The 18,694-nt window shown below is 62.1% G+C and overlaps 1 protein-coding gene across 2 annotated transcripts in view; it reads right to left on the bottom strand.

Moving 5' to 3' along the window:
* RXRA (retinoid X receptor alpha) overlaps positions 1-18,694 on the bottom strand; it is a 112,559-nt gene that overhangs the window by 81,834 nt on the left and 12,031 nt on the right. The window contains exon 1 of one of the 2 annotated variants that reach the window (XM_032165591.2): positions 6,427-6,443. The exons of the other annotated variant lie outside the window; for it this stretch is intronic. Within the exon in view, the coding sequence (XP_032021482.1) occupies positions 6,427-6,439 (13 nt within the window). The 5' untranslated portion in view covers positions 6,440-6,443. Of the gene's footprint in view, positions 1-6,426; positions 6,444-18,694 lie in introns of those variants that run through there. 2 annotated transcript variants of the gene reach the window in all.

Raw genomic sequence — 18,694 nt, 5'->3', positions numbered from 1 at the left:
ATCCCCTGCCCCTGGCCCTGAAAGTCCCCTTTTCCCAGGAGCCTGCAGGGAGCCCAGGCGAGGATGCGGGAGGCTGCAGCCCACTCAGCAGCGAACTCTGGCCAGGTTTCTGCTCCGGGTTCTGGAGAAGCGCCCTCCACCCGGGGCAGGAACCAAACCTGTCCGACCGCCCTAGACGCCTCAGTGCCGGGCAACTATCTGTTCCATCGAATTTCTCAACCTACTCAGAGCAGGCAATTGCAACAGGCTGCGGAGACACAGATAAGGAGATTCAGGGTGTGGGCTGGGTGGGTTTGGGGGTGGATTTTTTTCTTTTTTTCTGCTTCCGCCCTGGCTATGCCTTCACGCCTCCCCGGCTCTGCTTGGGGGCCTCTGAGCTTTCTGGGGGTGCCCAGCATGGGGCATGGGCACGGGCCTTGGGCCACCTCCGGGGCGGCTGAGGCTGGGAGAAAGGCAGGGTGCGGAGGTGTCGGGAGACACTTTCTATCAGGGCCATCGAGGGTGGTGGCTGAACAAGGCCTCAGGCAGGGTGAGGCTGGGCGGGTCAGGGGCCCCCACCTGGGAAAACCACCCTTTCCCAACACTTTGAGGGCACAGGTGCCACCAGAGAAGCTTGTCACCTTCCCCTCCATAGCAGGACAATGGTAAGAACACTCGTCCTTCCCTGCAGGCGGCCAAGGATGGCTAATCGAAGAGCCTTAACTAAGCAGGACGGCCACCGCAGTGCTAGCATACGGTAGGTGCTCAGTGCACCGGGCCATCTCTCGGTGATAAGACACATTTTTGGGCAAGGCACGGACCTTCTCCAGCCACGGACCTTCCCCAGCCTCCTGTGTCAGCAGGAAGGGCCTCCATCTCGCAGACCGTGCTGCCCTATATACCCGAAAGCCCTGGTGGGCACTGCAGAAGCACAGGCGGCAACTGCTGGCTCCCCAGCCCGGCCAGCATGCAATCCCCAGCCCAAGGCCATCCCAGGTGTGTTCCCGGTGGGAGCTAAACAATGGCTCCCCCTTACCAAAATCCAAGGTAGAAACTCTTCCCCGCTTTTTACCAATGAGCAGAGCAAGGCTGAGGTTGGTGAGGTGACCTACCCAAGGCCCCAGAGCTCCCCCAGGGAGAGTCACCTACGAGAGCCTGACACAGTTCCCCTCCCTCGCAGGGCTGGGGCAAGGAAGCCAGGTGAGGGTGGGGTAGCTTCCCCAGAAGGCCCTACCCTGCTCCACCTGGCAGGGGCAGAAGGGAAGGACATGCCAGCAGGGTCCATGCTTTTCCAGGTCACCAGGGAAAGGAGGCCTGGCCTGAGACAGGCCCGAGCCAGATCCCACAGTGAGGGCACCGTGGAAGCACCTCCCTGCCGCTACTCTGTGGCAGTCTGGGCCCAGCGGCCATCCCGAGGGCACGGAGCTGCCCCCCACCCCCTCAGCTGCCCTCCCCCCCAGGGCTTGTCTGACACCTGGGTGCAGACCCTGGCCTCCTCAAAGCCTCTGACCCACTGAGAGGGCACCTGCGGAGCTTTCCAAAAAATGCGGACTCCAGGGCAGGGTGAGCCCAGGGCCCTGGGAGGAATTCTGCACAGCTGCAGGTTGCACAACGGGCCAGGTCCCTACCTGCCTCCAACGTGTGGCAAGGCTGCGTTCCAAGCTGAACACTCCAGTGGAGCAGGCCCAGGACGTCCCCCACCCAGCGGGGGTGCATACAGCTCCCCAGCCTCTGGGTCCTCAGCCTGGCTGCAGAGGGCAGCTTTGAAAACCTGTCTGTGGACAGTGGTGCCCCTCCCTGCCGGACTCTACTGCCCCACCCCTCCACCGTAATTCTGGGCCACTGCCTCTCCCTCCCAACCCACCCTGAGAAGTGAAGTTCAGGCAAGGAAAAATTAACCAGAAATAACAACTAGCAGTTTCTGGTGCTGACTGAGCTGCAGGTGAGCTCTGTCGGCTTCATCTCTGTTCACCCTCCCAGCTTTTCAGAGACCAGCATATCAGGAAACTGAAGCTAGGAAGGAGTCGGGGGACCTGTCCAAGTGTCAGGCTGCTTTTTACTGTTTGCTGTTCAGTTAACAGTGCCTGGCCCAGCTGGGGAGCTCAAAGAGACGCAGAGATACCCATGCCGGGCCCAGGCACACTAGGCACTGCTCATACACCTGGGACCCACAGCACAGCTTCTGACAACTGGGCCTGCGTTTCCCACAGGTGACGACAAATGCCAGGGGAGAGAGAGGGATGCAGATACACAAGCACCCACAGCCAAGGTCCTCCCCTAGCACGCCCAGGGGTGGTGCCCACAAGGGGTGAGGCAGAAGAGAGCTGGACACAGGAAAACGCTCAGGGATGCCAGGTTCCTGCCTGCAGAGATGGGGTGGCCCAGCCCCAGCCCCGCCTTGAACCCCAAAAGCCAACGTGGGCAGAGTTGGAGCTGAGCCACCCCATCCCCGCAGGAGATGGGATGAATACGCCTCCTGGGGTCACAGTCCTGACCACTTCTAGACCAGAGGCCCTGCTCATGCAGTCTCCTGGAGCCCCTCTGTTCCAGACGCCCCAGAACTCCAGGACAGGCTCCCTGACTCCCAACCACAGCTTCCCAGTGGCCTCTCAGCCTCTCCATCCCTCAGCCAGCTCCACTCGCTCTTAGGGGACTGGGAGTGCACAGGCCTATGGGAAGGGGAGAGGCGAATCCAGGCCGAGGACCATTGCAGCCTCGGGAGCCTGGAGGGCCCAAGACAGCGGAGGCAGGTTTGGCCCAGATCTGAGACTTCGAGCAACAACAGGGCCTCTGAAGATTTCAGTCTTACAGCGAAGGCCAGTGCACAACAGATGCCAGCAGAGCTGCAGGAGGAAACCTTGGAAAGCCCGGCCCAGGCCATCTCCACCAGCGGGGCTCACCCTGGGGCACAACAGAATCACCAGGGGGCCCTGGTGCCCAGGCACCACCCCCATGGCTGCCAATGTGATTGGTCTGGGGTGTGGCCTGGGTACCAGGAATCTTAAAAGCTCCTCATCTTCAAAAGTTCCTGATGGGCAGCCCAGGTGAGACTCTGAGCCATGGCAGCGTGAGGCTGGCTCCAACCCAGGTGAGTTCATTCATTCCACCACCACACACGCACCAACCACCTCCTCACGCCAACACTGTCCAAGGAGGGGGACTCAGAAGAGCCAGCAGTATGGGCAGAAAATTCTGCAGAAGTCACAGTGAAAACACACGCAGCTGCGGTACTAAGCTCCTGGTAGATGGGTGACATTAGATTAGCCGCAGAGACCGCAGGCCAGGATGGGAGCACTCGGCACGCAGCAGTGCCCCACAGCCCTCCCTGCAGACATCACCAATCTACCAACCCACCTTCCCTGCTGGGCCCCAGGCACCCCATCCGATCCGTCAGAAGAGACACACAGGCTGGAATGCACCTCTAGGCTTTCCCAGGCATGGACCCAAGTGTTATTTTATGGTGGCAACAGTGAAGTCTAGGCTCTGTCTTTGCCTCTGCCCCCTTTCCCCAGGAGCTTGTGGCCCCCTCCATCCCCAATGAACAGCCACCAGGCACCCTTAGCCGAGCTCTCATCCACCCACAGCCCCATCCCCACCAGCCTTGGGGACACATTCCCCAAATGCAGCCACGCTGTCCGAGCTCATCGCCAGCAGGGCTAGTGGATGAGTACAGCTGCTGGAGTCCCACCAGATTCTCAGCCTGAGGTCAGGTACACACCCCACAGGCACGGCCCCAACGGGGCATCCCGGGCCTGGAGGCCAACCAGGCCCATGGGCAGCATGAGGAGACAGCAGTTCCCTCTCCTGCCTGCCAGGGCCTGGCACCCCCACATCGAGGGCACCTCTGCCCTGCCACCCTAGAGAAAGCGGGAGGAGGCGGAAAAGCTGCCAACGTCCTCCCCCCTAGCTGTGGGGAGAAGCGGTGTTGGATGTACAGGGGCTCGTGGACTCGTGGGGCCCTGGAAGCTGCTGGGGCACCACTGGGCAATGAACATGCCTTCCAAAGTAAGTGAGGGTTTGCTCAAAGTGAAGGATGCCTGTGGCCGGGCCACATGAAGGGACACCGGCCTAATGTGCACATACATGCGGTGTACATGCATGGGGCCGTGCACACACATGCACACATGTGCACTCACAGCCCAGACCCACCTGCATTCCCGCTCTCCAGTACGCTGGCCCGAGGCCTCCTACGACCATGGGCCATCAGAGATCCCACCTCTGGGCACCAGGGATACCCCTGAGAAGGACTCCAGGAAATCCACTGAAGAAAACAAGCCCACCTCCTCCACAGCCGGGAGAGCTCAGTTTGCCGTTTGCTCTTGCTTCAAAAGTAAAAGTTGGGATCCTTCCTCAAGCCCCAGAACCTCCCAGTTATGGGCCTGCCCCTCCCAGCCACGCCAGCAGCCCCAGCCCCTCCTACCCCTTCCAGAAGGGGAACCTGTACCTGGGGCGGCTCATCCCCACAGCCTGCACCCCCAGAGGCCAGCCCAGAGAGCACAGGTGGTGGGAGGGTGTCAACAAACGTCACAGCCCCCAGCTGGCTTTCCATGTGGGCACCAGAAGGCAGGGCCAAGCGTCCCCAAGGAGAGAAGAGCAGGCTGAGGACGTACTTCCTCACACCAAGGAAGCAGGAGAGAACTCCCATGTCTCCAGGGCTCCTGACTCCCTGCCAGAGAGAGACCCAAGAGCCCTGGATGTCCCCAAAGGGAGACTGCTCCAACCTCAAGCGAGACCCGACACGGCCCAGACAGGCACGGGAGCCGTTGGCTGTGGAGCCCGCCCCATGCTGGCCCCCACACTGCCCGAGCCAGACAGTCGCAGGCAAGCCCTGACCTTGTTTCCCTGGGGCGGCCGACCCCGTGTCAAGCCAGCACCCCGGGAGCTGCAGGGCTCAGCCAGGGTGCACCTTCAGCCCCACCAAAGGAAAACAGAGCCAGCAGGAGGCCGGGTGGTCCGGACAGACGCTGATTCCCGCACAGTCTGCACACTGCCGGGTGACCACTGCTGCCCACTGCTGGGCACGGGCGAGGCAGGGAGGGCAGGACAGCCCCACCAGGCCCTGTGCTGCCCACCTGGGGCCCAGAGCAGGGCCCCTGCTCAGCAGCAGGGAAGGACTACGGCCCCTCAGACTTCCTCATGCCCCGGACTCATCCAGGGTCCCCGAGGCAGCCCTTTCCCATACTCACCCTTCAGACACCTGAGGGGATGGCCAGACACCACCTCCCTGCTCCCCTCCCCTCGCCCCCCACGCACCTCCTCAGGGTTTTCCAGGCACCCCGGGAGGCACAGAGTCAGTCTGCCCCTTTCCTCATCTCACCAGGCACCATCAAACCCACAGGGGCTCCTGGGCCGCGCTGTCATCCTCATCCCATGCCCAGAACCCTCCCCTTGCTACACCCCAGCCCGACTCCGCCTTCGACAGCTTCTGACTCCCGCAGCCTGTGCAGCCTCGCTCCCTCCCCGGGCTGCCCAGAGGGCCCTCTGGCTCCAGCACCATGACCCGTGCAGACAAACTCAGTAGGACTCTCAACCTCAGCCCCCAGACCCTTCTGGTCCCAACACACACATGCCACGTGCACACACACGTGCACACAGAACAGGGCATCCACCTGACCCAACACACACTGGCACACCCCACGCCCTGCCAGAGCCGCAGCTGCTGCTCGGCCTCCATAAATCTCTCCGAGGCCCCGCACGCCCCCTCTGATCAACCCAACTCCATGTCATTCACCTCGCGTTCTGATGGTTAAAAACGCGTTCACAGCAGCGGATTGGTTATTACATCTCGGCCTTAATTAAAGAGGGCCGCAGAACGGCATTTTAACCAGCAATGTCATTTTCTAATTGACGCAGCTCCATTATCAAGAAAAATACTCAAACCGGCCTGAAACGGAGCCGGCCCCCCTCCTCCACCCTCCCGGAGGAGCAGGGATGGTTCAGCTTCAATTTTTAATCTGCTGATGAAATATTCACAGGCCAGGGAAGGGATTGTGTTTCCTGAGGTGAAGAATCCCTGCCCTGTTGGGGCTCCCCACATGGGAAGTCGCAGAGTTTGGGGTACCGGGGGTCAGGGCCGTCTGGAGGAACACAGCAATGCAGGCGGGGGCTCGAGACCAGCCTGCCTCACAACCAGCCTGCCGGGCCCGGGACCACCACTTTGCCCTCCCCTCTGCCCGCTGCTGGCACAGGGCCCCTCGCGAGTGACCCTCCCAACTGCTCCTTCTCTGAGGAGGACGCTGCGGCCCAGAGGGCCAGGCACTGGCCCAAGGCCTCCCGAGATTTCCCGCCGGGCCTCCTAGCCCCAGACCTGCCACCTCTTCAGACTCTGCCGGCCCCAAGCCTGGCCTATGCAGGAGAGGGGGCCCCAACGTTCTGATTTCCTAAGCAAAGCATTCAGAGGGCTCAGCCCCCTGAGGCCAGCGTTTCCTCACAATGGGGTGTTTGTACCTCGAGGCCACATGCACTTCCCATGAAGTCTGAGGCTGGTGCTCCATGTTATAGGAAGGGACACTTAGGCAGGTGAGGGACGCTCGGTCCCCCCTCGCTGAGTCACAGGGCCTCCTGTGGGTGCAGGACAGGTGGCCTCCGCACCATCACACGGCCGAGGTGCTGATGTTGGCCCTGGGTACAGATGAGGACAAGGCGGCAGGGGAGGCACCACCCAGGCCAGGCTGGACCCCAGGCTCAGCCGCTCAGCATGGGGACAGGCGGGGAGGAGAGCGGAGCCACTGGCCCAACCCCCACCCCCACCCACCTCGGCAGAAGGCATGAAAATGCCCCAGATGGAGCTGCTTCTGGGGCGAGGCTGGCTTCTCCGTGGGGAAGGGCAGGGTGGAATTGGGCCAGAGAGGCCCCATTGGGCGGTGCCTCAGGCTCCCCATGTGGGTGAGCACAGCCAGGGCACAGCACAGGGGCCCACACAGTCCTCATGTAGCATCGTCTGGGGCCTGCTGTGCCCGAAGGAAGACACTAGCCGGAAACCACAGGCCTCTGAATGGAGCTGACCGCCCACGGGCAGCCCCTGGGGACCCCAGCCACCAACACACCACCCATGTGGCTACCACGCAGCATGTCCAGCTCTGAGCCACCACCCAGGGGGTGAGGACAACCATCCCCCCTTACAGAAAAGGAAACTGAGGCTTGGAGGGGCAAAGGGCCTTCCAAGGCTGCAGCTGGCGAGGCGGGGGCCAGAGAGTGATGCCAGCACTGTGTTCAGGCCACTCTGCAGCCCCAGCGCCACCGGCTCTCTGGGGCCAGTTCCTCCCTCCCCCGGTGGTTTCCATACATCCTGCCCTGGGAGCCTGACACTGACCAGCTGCCCACTCAGCCCCAGACAGGCTGTTTAATCAAAGCGTGCGATCGGCATGACATCTCCTGGTATCTCTGGGCAGCTGCACCCCCACCTTCCACCCCCCCACACACACACACAGCCATCTGGCGGGTCTGCTCTTCCTGACCATAGGCCAGCAAGTGCTCTGGAAAGAGGCATGAATCGGGGTCCTGGGCTTGGGGAAGGGGTCCCAGCAGTGCCTGGGGACCTCCAGACACCAGCTGCAGCCAGGAGCTGACCCAAACAGGAGGAGAAGAAGGTGTCACAGGCAGGACGAGATCGTGCAAACTGTCCACACACTCCTACCACAGGAGAGCCTGCGGCACCCACCCGCCCACCCGAGCCAGCCCAGCTCTGCCCCTCCTCCAAGCAGCCTTCCTGGGTGGACACCGCCAGGCCGGCCCAGCCCTGGGGAATCCTGTGCACAGCCCTGCGCCTCTAGGGAGACAGGCATTCAGATGGAACTAAAGTCCCCTAAACCTCATGAGACAAGTCAGCAGGCACACAGGTAACCTCGCCCGACGCGGGGTCTCCCGATGTCACCCACGCATGGGGTCCCTGTCCATGCACACTCCTGCCTGCCACGAGCTTCAGGGCTGAGCCACCCCCGCAGCACCACTGCCAGGTGTGGCAGCTGAAGACCCCAGCCCACATGAGCCAGCCTCTTCTCTTCCCCCACCCACCAGCCCGTCCCTCTCCTCCCTCCTGCTCCCCACGGAGAGGCCTTCCCTCCCTGCCACCAAGCTCGGCCACGCCCTCCACCAGGCCAAGGCGCTCCTGCCCAACAGGGCCACCAACGACACCCAGCTGTCCAGGTGCACAGCAGGGGTCAGCGGGGCTCCCTGTGTGCCCAGCATGAGGAAGTGGGCGCTCAGGGCCAGGCTGGGGCAGGGAGTTGGGGTCTGCAGGCCCAGCCAGACCCCTCTTCTACAAGACCCTCTGTGCAGGCCCCCATGAGGCAGGGCAGTGTTCGGGACCCCTCCTGGCCCTCAGTGAGTTCAGGGACGGCACAGGTCCCCTCCTGGGAAGCGGCATACCCACCACGCATCACCAGCCTTCTCAGCGGGGACCAGCCCTTCACTGCAAGTGACAGAACTGGGTCTCGGATATGCCAGCCCCTCCCGAGTCTCAAGGCCCAGCTGACGCAATGCCACGGTTGGCACCCAGGTGGTACAGAGCTGGTGTCCAAAGTAAGGTCCTGCCAAGGTCTGGGGGTCCTGGGTGTTTCAAAGCCACACACCCAAATTCGGCTCTACCTCAGGGACTGCAACCCCAGGGCCAGTTTCACCCACCTCGACGTCCAGCGTCCGGGGGAGGCACATGAAGTCTTCTGACCACCGGATCCTGCATTGGGCCTGAGGCAGCACACGGCGGACACGTGATGCCTTTGACAGCGGGTGGATGGGCAGGTGCCATGCAGCCTAGGACCCCGAGGACAGGACGTACGTAGGCCGGGAAGCACTGGGCAGGAGCCAGCCCTCCATCGCAGCCCCACAGCAGGGTGGCTGTTCGAGCCTGGATGAACTCAGCCAAGACTCAACCCACGTGTCGGCCACCTGCGTCCCCCAGGATCAGATCAACATTCTGCCCGTGACTGGCCTCCATCTGCAGCAGGGGACAAGCAGCCACATGGGCCCTGGTGGACCTTGGGACAAAACTGGGCTGCAGGGACCCTCCCAGCCAGCCTGAGCTCAGGGGAGCTGCACCTGGCTCTCGCTGCCCTGCATTCTGAAGACCATTGCATCACGATGCCCGCTGCACCAGCAAATGCTGCTCTGTCCTCCCTCTCAAAACCCTGGCTGGCCCTGCCGCCAAAATGTTCCAAGCTCCAACCACAGACCCTGGGGTTTCGCCTCCTGGGAGGCTTCCAGGTCTCCCCCAGAGCTCTGGCATTCAATGCACACTGCTTGTAACCTGCGAGGGGTCCTGCATGACCTCAATCGCAACTGCCGCGCCTGGCACCCTCAATTCCCCTCGGTGCCTCATGTCCCTAGAAACGGCACCACTGTGCAGGCCCAACCCACATGGTCACCCCAAGCCCCCGCTCCAGGCCTTTTGGCCATGGCTCTAACTGCAACCAGACCCACCGGCTCCTCCACCCCCACAGCCATGGCCATGGCCGCCTCTGCTTCCGCCTCCTAAGCAGCCACAGACTCCCCTCCTGCCCCTGGGGTCCGTCCTCACCGGCATCCAGGACGCTCACTCAGCACTCACGGCCTCTGAAGGATGCTCACTACTGTCAGGACAGGCCCAGCACCTCTGGCCATGTCCTGCCTGGCTCTGTCACCCACCAGCCCCCTCCTGGCCACCAGACCTCAACGTCCAGCTCTGAACTGACCGTCCCACCCCCTGCCAGTGAGCCCCACGCCAGGGCCTTTGCACACACTGTTCCCCTGGCCTGAGAGGTCTTCCTCCACCTCCCCACCGGCTGCTCCTTCCCATGCACAAGCCCACCCGCAGCATCCACCTGGGCCTTTCCCTAACCACGCTGGCCAGTGACCCTCCGCATACCTGGAACCTGCCCATCAGCGCAGGCCCCTGGCCGTCCTCCCCCAGCCCTGTGCTCCTCCGGAGAGGAGTGTGGGGTCACAGCAGGGGCTGGCTCTGACCGCCCAGGCCCCCCTCCTGCTCGGCAGAAGCCCGGACACTGCGGCCCCCATCAGGGTGGACGGCACGGTGTCTGCCTCCCAGGCAGATGGAGGAGCTGGGCTGCGCTCGGGGCGCAGAGACAAAGGCAGGCTGACCACGAGCACCCGCAATTAATCTCGGTCAACACCGCGGCAGGGCGCGTCATCCGCCCAGCAATTTACATTTTTATTAAATTACACAGGAAAATTAGAAACATTATTACTTCCCTCGGCCCTTTAACCCTTTCTCTACCTGCTCGCCTTACGGCTGCCCCATCCTGCCCACAGAAGATGACCGTGAGGTCCCCACCCCAACCCCACCTGTCTGCCACCCCCATAGTGATGGCAAGGCCTCCATCCCACCCTCACCCGTCACCTCCACAGTGACAGAGAGGCCACCACCCCACTCCCACCCGCCTGTCACCTCCACAGTGATGGAAAGGCCACCACCCTACTCCCACCTGCCTGCCACCTCCACAGTGACAGCTGGGCCCTCCCCGCAAGGGCCAGGTCCAGGATGTGGTGCTGGAGGCAGTGCCTCTCAAGCTGCCCCCCACCAGCCTTGCCCTCCCCCTCCATAAGATGGGAGCAGTGAAGCGCTGGTGGGGTCCCAGCCAGTCCCACCTGTGACTCCTCCAACCCACGCTGTCCCGACTCCGGCTCCTCAAGCCCCTGGGCCTCCAGAAGGACCCTCCCTCAAAGGCAGCTCCTTGTCCCAACCTGGGCTTCAGACTCCAGCAGCTCACAAGTGCAAGCAGACAGTGGGGTGAAGGTGCATCACATCCCCAAAATGGGGGCTCCACCCTTGGGGGCATCCACCCACGGCACCCAGACGCATGCCTGCAGTCCCTGGGCACCCCTAGTCCCCAGAGCCCAGATCCTGGTCAAGAAGATTAACGAGAGCCCCCAACACGCCCAGGAACGGCCAGCCACTGGCAGGACCTGCCGAGTGCTCAGAAGGAACAAGCAGAACCGGCTGCAGGGACCAGTGGGGGTGAGGCCACAGCAGCCAGGGTTCTGGGGAGGCCCCTGGATGAGCCGACAGCCGAGGGAGACCTGAAGGGACAACGGCAGAAGGGTATTTGGGGGAGAGGACAGCAAGTGCAAAGCTGTGACGCTTGAAGACATCACATCAGTCAGCACAGCTGGTCCCCAGCAAGCTGCGGGAGGGCAGAGAGGGCAGGACAAGGATGAACGCCAGGTCCCGGGCTGGGACTCCATCCCTAGGACCACAGCGGAACAAAAGGAACTAAAGAGGAGGGCGGCATGGTCCTGATCAGGCGCTTAGAATGGGCCAGCAGAGGTAGAGCCGAGGGACCCTGTATGGCCCCCAATACCACATCACTCTGGGCTGTTGGCCATACCCCCCTGGACCCCAAGCCCCAAAAGTGGCCTAGGCTGCTGCCCCGACTCTCAACTGTCCCTATATGGACACCACAGGACGCACATGTATCAGCAAACACGGGTATAGGAGAGGACCTTCTGAATGGGGAAATCAAGGAGGGCTTCCTGGAGGAGGGGACATCTGGACACAGCAGCAGCCACAGTCCCAGCCGGGGGCACCCATTCCATGTTCATCTGTGCCGGGAACTGACACGTATTTAGTCATGAATGAAACGGGCCAAAGAGTCAAGACTTTGATTATTTTCACCTTCCCCGTCATGCGTTTTGCACTGACAGTGGCAGGGCTGGGGCTGGGGAGATGTGGCAGCAGTTAATTTCAACTTCAATTGCTCTCTCCTGCCATGGCTCTTTTTCGGTTCCAGGTTTCACAAGTTCCTATGGAGGATGGAGGCAGGCAGCTGGTGGGACAGCCTGCCGGGGCTGCCAGCAGCTCCTAGATGAACACCTAGTGGGTGCAGCCAGGCCAGACATGCGATGTCGGCTCCCGCCAGAGCCCCCGTCCTGCCTGTGGCCTTGGTCTCTACTTGATGGAGGCCACCAAGGCCAGGGCTGAGGCTTCTCCAACCCCAAACTCCAGATCCCTCCACGAGGATCCATGCCAGTCCCAAGGTGGGGCCTGAAGTGCAATGAACCAACCAGGCGCCCCCACTGCTGACTACCCAAGGGCACACAAAAAACCATCAGGCTATGGCCCAAATTTCCATCTCCTTCCCAGCAGCTACACTTCATGAGCACCTGACAACTGGCCCTCCACAGAGCCGGCGCAGCCGTGGGCTGTGCAAATACCAGCTAAAGGGGGATACATTATCCTCACTCACCCGGTGGGGACACTGAAGCCCATAACCGCCAGGGCATGTCCACTTTCATTTTCTCGGCCACTGGCAGTGGTCCCAGCAGACCAGGGGCTGCCACACTCGCTGAGCTGGAGAGAGCTGGAGCCTGGGGTAGAGAAGCCACCCGTCCACACTGCAGCTCGAGCACTGGGCCTCGTGATTCTGGCCGACTGTCCCCAGGCACACGGCCCAGGGGTGCAGGAGGCAGAGCCCACTCTGAATGGTTGTCACTGCTCCCCTCCCCAGCTCCACATCCGCTGCCCAACTCTGCTGGGTCCACACCAGGCACGGGGCCCGCACAGAAGCTGCGTCCCATCACTACCACCAGTGTGTTGGGACAGGAAGCCCAGTGCCCACAGAGCGTTGAGGGAACCTAAGCTCAGAAAGTCTCCCACGGAAGGCAGCACACAGACAGACACCGGGCAGAGTGGGAGGCTGGTTGCTAAGGGGTATGGTGGTGGGGCCTGCCTGGCTCCTGAGGATGGAGGGGCGTCCGTGGCCAGGCAGCAGTGAGAACTCCACCCTGGGGAGCCACAGAGGGCGCTACACAGCAGAGAAGCACTGTCCTCGGAGGCCTGGGAGATGGAGGGGAGAGGGCTCCAGGGCCCAGGGCCTGGGATCCAGCCCCGTCCCAACCTCCTGTGGGGAGCCCCCAGAGAAAGGAACCGAGGACTCCGCTTCCACCTTCCTAAGAGGAATCTAAGCCTTGGGCGGGTGCCCAGGGTTGGGGGTTTTGTCAAGAAACTTAGTTTCCCCCACCCTGCAGCTGCTGAGTCAGGAGCAAAGGGGCGGGACCCCAATCTCAGCCCCTTCCGGCGGCAAAGGCAGGAAGTTGCACCCCACAAGTCTCTCCAGATACCAGGCTAGACAGACCCCAAGCTGCAGAGCCAGCCCCCTACCCACTCCTCCACCCAGGGAGGAGACACACCACAGCCTCCACACGTCGGTGCCAGAGGAGGCTGGGAAAAGGGAGGCCCAGGGCAGGGTGGGGACAGACCTGTCCACGTTTGTACTGCAAGGGCCCCGGCCTGCTGGGTCCCTGGGGCCAGCTTCAAGCACAGGGGACACTGGGCTCAGGCCTACAAGGATGGAAAAAGAAGGGCAGAGCAGGCACACATGCCAGGCAGAGGGAATGGCTTGAGAGGTGGCACAGAGGTGGAGCCACACGGGGCATAGCCCCCGGGGACCTCAGCAGGACCAGGTCCCATGAGGAAGGGCTGCATCCTGTGGGGAGGGCCTATGGGGAGATGCTCACCCCACTGTGGTAGGGCCATGAGGGCCAACGACCGGCCAGAAGGTGAGAAGGCGCCAGAGGAGCCCATGTGCTGACCCAGCCAGCCGGCCCTGCCTCCCAGGAGGAAACACTCTTTCCCACAGTGGCAGAAGATCCCTCTGCTTGCAGGAAGAACGCAGGCTCCCTCAGCTCAGTGCCGCGCCCGGCTGGGGATGGGCAGATGGAGGGTTGGTCCCGAGGCCCCCAGGCCCGTGACAGTCCGCCAAGTGCACACCCGTCTCTCATCTGGCCACCGAGAAAGATGGGGACAGGGCAGGGGACGTGACCCCTCAAGCCTATGTCAAGGTTGCCCCCAATGACTGGTCTCGCTTCCTCGCCCTGAGCAATTTCTAGGTCCTAGGATGGTTCCAGAACTAGCTGCCCCTGCAACCACTCCTCCCAAGAAAATGCTTCTCCCCATGAGATACAACACCCATGCCCTCCTCACGTTCCTTTGCCCTACACTGAGCGGCCCCTATTCCAGGCGCTGCAGGATGCTGATGGGCAATCCTGCATGAGCCCCCAAAACCCAGAAGAAGAAACTCCTCTTCCCAGCCCTCAGACAAAGACACTGAGGTTCAGAGGGGACCCCAGCCAGGGCCTTCCCTGCTCCCAGGCAAAAACTGAAGGACAGGCCTTACTTCAGTCAACCCTCACAACCACCTGGGCAGCAAGTGCCCTCACCCCACTTTGCAGATGAGAAAATCGAGACTCAGAGACAGAGACATGCTGCCCCAGGTCATAGGCATGTAAAAGGTTTTCGTGGAGCCCTGAACTGGGGGCTGCAGACAGCTTCCCTGGCTCCAGGGAAGGAACCCCCTCCCGATCTCCCAAGGCCAAATGCTCTGGGCCCAAGATGCCTCCCAGGGCGGGGCAGGTGGAAATCCCATCATCTGCTGGGGCATCTCTAGAAGGAGGTCCCCCACCACCGCCTGGGTCTCGGGATTGGGTTTCCTGGCCTCTAATCAAAGGATTACCCGACAATCCCCGGCACCCACACCTGCCTGCATCCACAGTCATGCCACCCACATCACTCACATACAAAGGGAAGGTCACTGCAGCGGTGGCAGGGCCACAGCCACTACCTGCACTCAACCTGCTAAGCCAGCCAGAGCAGGAAGGGCCAGGAAGGCAGGTAGGCAGCCTCCTCCGCTGTGCTGTCCACTCTCCTATGGGGCCGGGTTCCCCCAGACCCACCGGGTCAGGGCGGCCCACACCAGCCATCTCAGCCCTGAAGACCACACATGGCCCTGTGGGAACCACAGGGGCCTCCTCCCGCAGCCCCGCAGCCCCACCACCTGCCTGGGCTCACAGCAGCTTCAAAGCAGTCCCTTGCCCCCAGCTTGCTGTTACCACTCTGCCTGCACCAACCCACTGCCCCCCGCTGACAGCAGGAAGAGGCCGCACAGCACGCCGTCCCAAGTGCAGGCCTCTGGGGCCTGACCACCTGGGGGACCCCTGCTCTCTGTGCCTCAGTTTCCTGGCAGGGAAAGGGCAAGGATCGGCCCCTCCCTGCCCACAAGCTGTGTGGCCTTGAAGATCGGCTCAGCCTGTCTGAGCCCAGGCCCCCTCTGTAAATGAGGGCAACTCCCTCCCCCAGGGTTCTGGGAAGGCAATGGGCTTGGCACAAGCTGGTACCAGGGCACCTGGTGCACTGTGGCTTGCTACTCCTCGACCCAGCCCCCTGCCCCTGCCGTCACTCTGGCCTAGGATCCACAGTGGGTCCGGGGCTTTCTCCAGCCTGATCTCACAGTTCAGAACCCACTACCCACCAAATGCCAGCATGAGCGCCCCCAGCCCAGGCCCAGCAGAGTGCCTTCAGGGAGACGCCTCCCCATGCGGGGTCTTCATGTCCCCCAGCCAGCAACACCCACCATAGGCAGGCTCCAGCTGGACGGATGCTCTGACAGCCCCTGCCCCCAGGGTTGGGCTTCACAGACCCTGGAGCACAGCGGACCCTCAGCAGGTGGGGCCAGGCCAGCAGTGGGCAGAGCCTCAACAAACCCAAGCCCAGCCCTGCCCAGCCAGGCCCCAGGCAGTGACGCTGCCAGTCATGCACCCAGCTCCAAGACCACACCGCCCAGTGCCTCTACCTCCCAAACTCCAACCTCCGGCCAAGACCCAGAGGAGGGGTGGCAACAAACAGTCACACACCAAGATGTTCCCCTGCCACCATGCATGCTCCAGGGTGCTCCCCGAGGGCAGGAAGAGGCCAGCTGCCCTGGAGCTCCCAGAAAGAGAGGAGCTCTGCCACCAGGTGTGTGCCGGCCAAGCTGTGAGCCGGCCCAACCCTGGGCCACCCACGCCCATGCCTCCTCCAAGGTCCTGGCCTGGGCCAGGAAGCCGGGTGGAGACTGGAGGGCGGGGGCCTATCTCACCCAGAGTTGCTAAAAAGAGCCAACGGGGAAGTAAAAATAGGAAATAAAAATAAAATGGCTCCAGCCAGGCCCGGTTGTTTGTGTAGGAAGCAAGGCCCCTCCCCAGCCAGCAGGGAGGGCTCGGCTCCAGGTCCCTCCCAGAGGAGGAATGTCCCCCGACCCTAGCAGCCCCCAGGACTGCACCCCATGCCAGAACCCCAGGCTGGAAGTGGCTCAAAGAAGAGACCCAAGAATCTGGGTTCGAATCCCGACTCTGCCGTTAACTGGCCACATGGTATCGGGCAAGGAGCTGAGCCCCTCTCTGTAGCTCGGCCTCCTCATCAGCGCTGGGGTGCAGGGAAGGAGGGAGGGTGCCATGCTGTGCTGGGCACACGCTCCAGGTACCACCGCCCACGGCAGGGCCTGCGGTCACAGCTCCGGCCACCCACCTCTCCCTGTCCCCACCAGGGCCCTCCCATCTGCGCCCTCACTCCACCCCAAGGTGGGCCATCAAGAGGTGAGGGCACGAGGCCAGGGTCAGGAGACAGCCTGGCTGTCAGCTCACCCCGCTTGCCAGCCGTGCCGCTCTCAGACCTCAATTTCCTCATCCACACAATTAGAGGAAGCCTTCCTTCCTCTCCTTTCCTGCAAGGCCTTTCCAGGGTTCACATGAGGCTCATTCGCACTAAAGTGTGCTTGACTGACCCTGGCTTCAGGATCGGCTCAGCTCATTCTCCCAGGGCACAGAATTCCGCAGAAGACAGGCTCCTTGCTCCTGGAACTGAGACACCCCAGCTAGAGGGCCAGGGAGGACCGCTTGGGCCACAGCTCACACATCCAATCCACCTGCCCAGCCTGGACGGCATGCGGCTTAGGCACTGCTGGCATCGCTCAGTAAGGCAGCTGTGGGCCAAGGCGTGCATCGAGGCTCATGCACCAAGACTGTCTGCTTAGGTGCCTGCAGAAAGGGATCTGAGGGCTTCGGGTGGTAGGTGACACCTGCCACGCTGCAGGCCAGAGGGCAGGCAATGAGCCGGTGCCACGTGAGCCCCACTGGACCAAAACATAACTGCTTCAGAGTGCTCCCTGGCGCTTCCTAAAGCCCCTTGGCCCTCGCTCCTGGCTTAACAATTACCATCCCTGTGCCACTTCCTGGGAACTGGCTAAAAGGTCAGGGGGTGACATCACTGGTCTGCCCCAAACCACCATCCCCATGATGGTCAAAGTCTTTCTAGAACATATATCTGCCTGTAGCCCTCCACAGCCCCCTACAGCTTCTCATTCTCCTGTCCTGGACCCCCAGCACTCAGGACCCTTAGCTAAGGAGGGAGCCAGACAGCACGGGCAGTGGCCAATCTCAAACCTGGACTCTCAGGCGCAAGGTGTGGGGCACAAGACACACAGAAGCACACACAGGCACACATGCCGACACAGCACGGGCACAGGGAGACACGAGGACACAAGTGCACACAGATACGTGCTCACACAGGGACAGGGACAGAGGGACACAGACATGGGTGCACACAGATACAGGCTCAGACATGGATACAGATGTGCACAGAGGAACACACACGGACGGGTGCACACAGACAGGTTCACACAAGGGCACAGGCGTGCATACTCACATACATACACAGGTTCACACACAGACACACACAGGCTCACACAAAGGCACAGGTGTTCACAGACACACACACATGGGCTCACACACACACAGACTCACACACACACACAGGCTCACACACACAGACTCACACACACACAGGCTCACACACACACAGGCTCACACACAGACTCATACACACACAGGCACACATACAGGCTCACACAAGGGCATGGGTGTGCACAGACACACACACGGGCTCTCACACACACAGACTCACACACACACAGGCTCACACACACACAGAGACCCACAGGCTCACACACACATAGACTCACACAGAAACACACACACAGGCTCACAAAAGGCCATGGGTGTGCAGAGACTCACACACACATGGGCTCACACACACAGACTCACACAGACACAGACTCACACACACACAAGGGCATGGGCATGCACACCCACACACAGGCTCACACACAGGCACAAACTCACACAGGCATGGCACCCACACACTGTCACACACAGGCTCACGGGCTCACACGCAGACAGAGGCTCACGCGCACAAACCCTGGCTGGAACCCCAACCACACATGTAAGCCTGTCTGTCCCTTCGCTCCATGCTGTTCTGGCTCCAGGCACCCAGAGGAGGGTCTGGGGAGGACCACACGGCCCTGAAGGCCAGGCAGGGAGGAACAGCACAGAGGGTGCCATGCCAGCCACCTCAGTCCTGGCCTTTCTGCCAAGAGCCCTCCAGGCTGGCCAGAGGGCATGAGAGGGTCCCCACAGACAGGGCACAGGGAGGCAGGGCCCTGAGCCCATGGGTCCAACCCCAGGGGAGTGACCACCAGCCCTGCCCCGACACCAGGCACACGGGTGGCGACCTAGGTCCGGCTCTGAGTCCCCAGGTCCCTGCTGGTATGGGCACGGCCAGCGCCAAGCAAGGCATCCACAGCAGGAGGCAGACAGCAGTGGTGACAACAATCAGCTCCTTGTCCTCAGAAAGGCGGCCAGGCAGACCTGAGGGAGGGCAGAGGGGTCAGCAGGGAGGGCAGCACGGGGGCTGTCTCCAGAGTCCTGGAGGGAGGATCTCTGGGCTCTGGGGGACCCTGGAGACTCCCAAGTCCCAACAGAGGCCTGCTCGCTCCCCCGGCCTCACCCGCAGGGGTGGGCAGAGTACAGGGGTCTGGCCCCAGGGCAAGGCTGGGGTGCCGGCTGCAGGGAGAGGGGCACCAGCTGCCCCCTCCGATAACGAGTTCGCAGCTTATCAGCCACGTCCAGGCTG

Source organism: Hylobates moloch, unplaced genomic scaffold (genome assembly GCF_009828535.3).
Source record: "Hylobates moloch isolate HMO894 unplaced genomic scaffold, HMol_V3 SCAFFOLD_10, whole genome shotgun sequence".
In the NCBI taxonomy this organism is placed as follows: Eukaryota; Metazoa; Chordata; class Mammalia; order Primates; family Hylobatidae; genus Hylobates; species Hylobates moloch.
This window is presented reverse-complemented; position numbering and strand designations above follow the sequence as displayed.